At 55.4% G+C, this 6229-nt stretch overlaps 1 protein-coding gene across 2 annotated transcripts; it reads left to right on the top strand.

Annotated features, from left to right (window-relative positions):
* Nucleotides 1–813: 813 nt before the first annotated feature.
* On the top strand, nt 814–5191 carry NPM3 (nucleophosmin/nucleoplasmin 3). 2 transcript variants are annotated; one of them, XM_063405465.1, is made up of 6 exons: nt 814–1135; nt 2668–2753; nt 3439–3558; nt 3794–3887; nt 4288–4408; nt 4524–5189. In XM_063405465.1, the coding sequence occupies exons 1-5, from the start codon at nt 1093–1095 to the stop codon at nt 4374–4376; spliced, it is 432 nt and encodes a 143-aa protein (XP_063261535.1). In that variant the 5' UTR covers nt 814–1092; the 3' UTR covers nt 4377–4408; nt 4524–5189. The 2 variants fall into 2 exon arrangements, with proteins under 2 accessions (XP_063261535.1, XP_063261534.1); XM_063405464.1 differs by lacking the exon at nt 814–1135 and adding an exon at nt 1170–1867 and having other exon boundaries at nt 4524–5191.
* Nucleotides 5192–6229: the final 1038 nt, after the last annotated feature.

The raw sequence follows: 6229 nt of genomic DNA, 5'->3' as shown, positions 1-6229 counted from the left end.
AAGCAGGGAAGACAGCAGGTGAAAACTTTTCTCCTGGCCCAGTAAATGTTCTCTGTTAAAACAAATAATATGTTGCATGTATTGTGCACTATGTTTTCTTAAAGCCTATTTCTTGAGGTTATGACAGACATCTCTGTACAACACATGTTGGCCTGGGAAAAGAGGCTCTGATGTTGCATCAGACTCTTTTCCTTTAAGGGAGCACAATGCAGCAGTGGCTGCTCCTGCCTCCATCGCCCCACGGGGGTGGTGGCTGCAGACAGGTCAGGTAGGGTGAGGTGTCTGCGCAGAGCAGCCGCTGAGAAGCACATGGGTGTGCTTGTGTAACCATTGCTGCTTGCTTCTTTCTGGGACCCGGTTCAGCTTTTCAAACCTCTTCAGCCAGCGTTTTCTTGAACCTACTCCAGCTCAAGCAAAGCGAGTGGCTGGCTAGCAGAAGTCTCTGTGGTGGGAGCAGAGCCAGGTTCGTCCCCAGAATGCAGTGTGAGCTCTTCATTAGTGGAGTTTGTTTAAATTTGGCTGCTCCTCTGCAGCACCAAGCAGACTGTTTCCCTTTCTGCTTTGAAAGGTTAGTCTTGTCCTCTCCTTGCTGTAGATTTTGAAGTGGGATGTTGCCTTCTGCACTCAAGCATTCCTGTGCTGCAGTCCCCAGTGTCAGGTCACGCTGCTCTCGCCCATACTTAAAGATATAGAGATGGACAGGTCCCTCCCGCTGTGGCCCTCCCTCCATCCTTGTCACCCTCCTGTGCCCGCGGTACCCGTCTTTATGCCCTCAGCTCTGTAAGTGCCCTGGATCTCCTCGCCAGTGCTGGGACGGCTGCTGCCGTGGGCCGGGCGAAGGGCGATAGGGGAGCCGCTAGTAAGGGCCGTTTTTCCCGTGTGGCGTTTCCACAGCTGCTGCTGGGGTCAGTAAATTCTGAAGGGCCAGGATGGGTAGGAAACCCCCGAGTTAAAGGGTGCGGGGCGCTGCCGCAGGGCCCTGGTTCGGTCCCCAGGGGCGGGCGCGGGGCGTGGCGTGGCGGGGCGGCTCGGCACGGCACGGCACAGCCCGCCCCTCCCCGCTCCCACACCCGCTGCCAGCGCCGCCGCCTCATGGAGCCGCACGGGCCCGCCTGCCCCGGCAGCGTCCTCTTCGGTGAGCGGCCCGGGCCGGGGGAGCGGAACACGGGCAAGGGGGAGGGAGAGTGAATGTGAATGATCCCCTGCGGGGTCCTAAGGAATTAGGGAGGTGAGTTACGAGGCGGGCGGTGTGGGGACGAGAGAGACGTAGGAGAGTGAGAGAGAACTGACGGGCAGGAGAGACGCGTCGGGGCAATAAATAGGGAGCAGGAGAGAGACGGGGCAGAAAGAGACTTTGGTGAGTAATGGGGACGGCGTGGAGGCTGGAAAGACACGTGTGGGGCCAGCAGGACCTGTGGGAAGGAGGCGAGGGAGACGCGTGGGTATGAAGAGACACGTGGAGGGCATTATCGTGCCGGGGGGACCACGGTGTGGAGAGACGCGTGTATGGCCGGGCCTGGGAGGCAACAGGCAATGCTGGGGGGTCCCGGGGCGGTCTGGGGGGAGCTGCGTGGGGTCTTGGTGTTCTGGCGGCTTTAGAGAACTGGGATTAATGGCGCGGTGGGTTGGCAGTCCCGGTTTGCCGGCCTCTCCCGTTCCTCCGGTTAATCCCCCGCGCTCGCACGTCAGCGTTTCGTGGCGCCCGCCGCAGGGCGCTGGAGCCGCGTCCCTCCTCTCGGGAGGGGTTTCGGCCGCTCCGTGCAAGCCCCGCCACACGTGGCCCTGCGCTGCTCCCAGACACGTGTGCGACCGGCGGAGCTGCAGCTCGCCGGGCCTTTCATGCACCTGGGGCTTGGTTCTCCCCTCGGTAAGTTGAATATATAAGCACGGGAAGAAAGAGGTCCTGCCCCGGGCTGCGCTCATGAAAGCTCATTCCTCTCCCTTGGAAATGCCGGCACTGGTATGCAGGGCTCAGCTCTGTGTTTTTCTGATCAGCTTCAAGCTGGTGAATCATCCTGCAATAAGTAAACACACCCAGGGCACTTTAGTCCTTCCTTTTGGTCGGCTGAATCCCGATCCTAAGAGCTAAGGACGTAGTTATGCATCTCCCTTGTTTTTGTAACTGTCCGAAGAAGTATGTAATAAAATATTTCTCAAAACTTTTCTTGAGGGACTCCAGCTTCCTGCAGCTTGGCCTGGCATCCTCCCCTTGGTTTGTGCTCATCATTCAGGTCTGGCACTCTGTGTCTGTCTCTACTTCCAGACTCCCATCCAAGAAAAAGGTGTACTGGCAATGGCATGAGCAGAGTCAGGGTTTTGTCTGCTCTCTCCTGTTTCCCTCAATGGTGTGCCCTGACTGTTCTTCTCTCCAGAGGGGAAGAACCTTGCCCTGCCAGTGCTTGGGAACTTTGGGTGCCCATGGGCATTGCTTCATGGCAGCCTGCTTTGGGGACATCAGGTTTTGTCCCTGCATGGTGTAGAGGAGGGTGTGTAGTTTTCTGGGACCCTGGAGTTCAGGGTGCCTTGGTCTGATGCTGCTCCTCACACGAGAAAACAAAGAGTTTTGGGAATGCCATGCACATGCCTGGCCAGGGCTCCCCCTCAGAACCCTTTGCCTGTAGCGACTGGTGTTGTGTAATGCTTGCTACTGCTTTTTTAATCTCCTAGGCTGTGAGCTGACTGCCAGTACCAAATCTTATACATTTCAGGTGGATGAAGAAGATGACTCTGACCACATTTTAGCACTGTCTGTGGTAAGAGAAATGCAAATTAACTGTGCTTGTTCTCTCCTGTTGTTGCCCATATCCTTATGCCCCTTTTCCATTCTCATCCTCCTTCCTTGGCTGGGCTGGATCAGGGGATTCCCTTGGCTGAGGTCCTAGGACTGGCTGCTCTTGGGGCAGGACACAGACTGGTCACGTTTAGCCATCATACGGATGTGCTCGTGCAAAGCCTATGGTGGCAGGAGACTGCTGAGTCGGGGAATGCTCCAGGCAGGTGGTGAAGAAAAATATTTTCCTCTTGTATTTGACCTTGCTGGAGCGTCACACCGGCTGCGTCTCTGGCTTGTTGCTCCCCAAGGCCAGAGAGGTACAAGGCTTCATTCCTGGCTCTCCCTGGGGATGTTTGCTATCCTGGGAGCACAGAACCTGCTAGCATGGATCAGATCAGCAGAAAATGCAGTCCAGGTGCCATCCCTTGAGGTGACTGCAGTAACAGCTGTCACAGCTGGGAAAGGCACAGAGCCCTCTCTGAGGCAGTCAGGGGACGTGCTATGGGGTTGTCCAGTGCTCTCCCTGTTTTGTGGAGCAGCATCCCCACACCTTGCATGACATCTGGGCTGGTAGCATTGCTGTGGGTTTCTTGTCCTGTGGAGAGCTTCAGCTCCAGATGTGTCCCTTGGGAGAGCATTTGTTCACCATCTCTGCTCCCACGCAGGTCTGCCTCACTGATGGTGCCAAGGACGAGTGCAATGTGGTGGAAGTTGTTGGGCGAAACCACGAGAACCAAGAGATTGCTGTGCCTGTGGCCAATCTGAAGTTGTCATGCCAGCCCTTGGTAAGAGGCTGAAGACTCAGGGGCGGGTGGCTGCAGGGAACAGGCCAGCTCTGGATGTTTGTGGATCCTGATCCACGATCTGGAGCTCACAGGCAGATGCCCTGGGTACCCTTGGCCTGGCTGGAGGTGCCCTCAGATGGACACGTTTAACTGGGCCAGGTGCTGTACTGGGAACTACAGGATATTCTGCTTTTTGCCTCTGCCCCTAACTCAGCTCCATCTCTGCTCTTTGCAGCTGAGTCTGGACAACTTCAAGCTGCAGCCTCCAGTGACCTTTCGCCTGGCAGCGGGCTCTGGCCCAGTGCACCTCTCTGGCTGGCACAGGATCAGTAAGGATGAAGGGTGGGGAAAAGCTTGGGAGGAATGAGGGGTGTGAAGGAGCTCCAGTGTCAACAGCCAGGGAGCCGCTGGGAGATGCTCTGGGTGCTACCTGGCATGCATGCCCTGTCCCTCCTTTCTGCTGGTTCCCCAGGGGCCATCTCAGTGCAGGGATTCCTTCCCTGCCATAAGGCCTTGCATAGGAAAAGGTGTGGATGTCTCAAACTGTCCCCTTTCTTCATGTCTGTCACCATTCCCCTCTGATACCTCCTCCAACTGGGATGCTGTTTACTTCCCACTGTTAGCTGCTGTGAAAGCTGCTTCAGAGCTCCTTGGGCTGCTCTGCTCTTGTGGGCCAGTTGTATTTGCAGTGACATACATTGGTGACTAACAGTTACTTGTGTGTCCCAGTGCACAGGGAAGAGGCTTCCTTAGAGGACGATGACTTGTCTGAGGAGGATGAGGAGGAGCTTCCTCCTATTAAGCCAGCCAAGAAGTAGGAGGAGGAAGCAGTAACTTGGCTGCAGGCAAGGTGAGGGGCCAGGCTGCCTTGGAGGAAGGGTCTGGGTGGCTGTGGTACTGGTGTGGCAAGTGTGGGTGGAATGTGCTGCTGAACTCTGCTGGTCTCAACCTGGTTCTTCCCCTAGGTACTCACTGGGACTTCTCTCACTGGATGATTTTTACCTTGGACACCTGTTGCCAGGACCTCAACATTTGCTGCCTTTTTTTTTTTTTCTTTTTTTCTTTTTTTTTTTTAAATGCTGTTTTAACATTTTGGGGAGCAGAGGCTGCTCCCAGCACTGGAGTGTCTCCTTTCACACAGCTCTGGGAGGGTGATCCCAAAACTGGATGGATGCTGCTGGTATATCCCCTCTCCCCAGTCCCTGTTCTGGGAGTTGGGGATGCAGGAGGTGATCCTTACCCTGTGCCTTTTTGCTGTCCTGGACCTCTGCTCTGTGCACTCCCTTTCCCTGGCTGTGAAATACTCAGTCCTGGCCCCTTCTCCAGCAGATGGATGTAAAGCCAGCTGTGGGACAGGCACTTTCACTGATTCTAATGTGTTTGCTCTTGCTTACTCACAGTTTGGTGTGTTTTATATACGTGGAACTGTGAAAATGGGGCCCAGGCTCTGTTCTTGACTGCAATTACGGTGGGGTGGGAGCTCACAGCCTGATTTCGGGGAGGTTCTGGGTCAATCTGCATTGTAAAGAACTGTTCTTACACTCAATAAAGATCTCTCAGGCATCAGGTCTGAAGAAAGGCCACTGTTGGCTGGCAAATTCTTCCCATGCATGCTTCAGTGGGCCAAGTTTGAGTTGTGACCTTTGCTGAGGAGTTGTGTCCCCTCATGCCTGGGTACCTGGAGAGGGTTTGATCCTTTCTGCACTTGAGCCAGGTGGCATTTCTCACCCGTGGTGGCTGGCTCTGCCCGTCAGTGTTTCTCTGGCGGTTTGTCTGCAGTCTGTCTTGCATTCTTGGCCCATGTCAATGCCCATCCCAGTCCTCCTTGTCTGACACACTGGATGTTGTTGTCCCTGAGAAGCACCATGGACTCTTCTGTCGTGCTGGCTCTGTTGATGCCCTGGGACAGGGAGTTTCTCAGTAACCTGGACTCACGTAGGAAATCCAGAGTGGATCCTCAGCTCAGGCTCCTTTCTAGTTTTTGTTCCCTTCCTCTGGAACCTCAGCTCCTTTGCACCTACCCACTGTTTCCTTCTGGCCCCAAAAGACCTTGCTCAGCTCTCAGAACAAGGTTTCAAAGCCTCTTGCAGCAAAGGGAAAAAAACTGAAGAAAAGTTGGATGTGGGGAGATCTTTCTGTGACATTTCAGTACTTAAAGGGGGCTTGTAAGAAATATGGGGACAGATGTTTTAGCAGGGCCTGTTGAGGTGGTGAGGTAGGACAAGGGGTAATAATTTTAAACTATAAGGAAGAAAGGCTTTTTGCAATGAGGGTGGTGAAACACTGGCATGGGTTGCCCAGAGAGGCGGTAGATACCCCATCCCCAAAAACATTCAAGATCAGGTTGAACAGGGCTCTGAGCAACCTGATCTAGTTAAAGATGGCCCTGTCCATGGCAGAGGGGATAGACTAGATGGCCTTTAGAAGTCCCTGCCAACCCCCAAAATTCCATGACTCCAACACCGCTGGCATCCCAACCCTGGGGAATGCGATCTCAGCTGCCTGGGGGGGCACTGCTGGGGAAAGCCGGCTCGGGGGAGCTGAAGCCGCTGTTTCTTGCCTGGCCCTCGCAGCAGCGCGCGGGAGGATGCCGGGGGTGGGAGAGGTGGGGGGGGGCCCGTGCGGCACCGCCAGGGGGCAGGCGGGCTCTGCGGCCGCCACCGGGCACCGG

Source organism: Prinia subflava, chromosome 9 (genome assembly GCF_021018805.1).
Source record: "Prinia subflava isolate CZ2003 ecotype Zambia chromosome 9, Cam_Psub_1.2, whole genome shotgun sequence".
Classification (NCBI taxonomy): Eukaryota; Metazoa; Chordata; class Aves; order Passeriformes; family Cisticolidae; genus Prinia; species Prinia subflava.
Note: the sequence above shows the minus strand (reverse complement) of the source record. Positions and strands in the feature narration are given on the sequence as shown.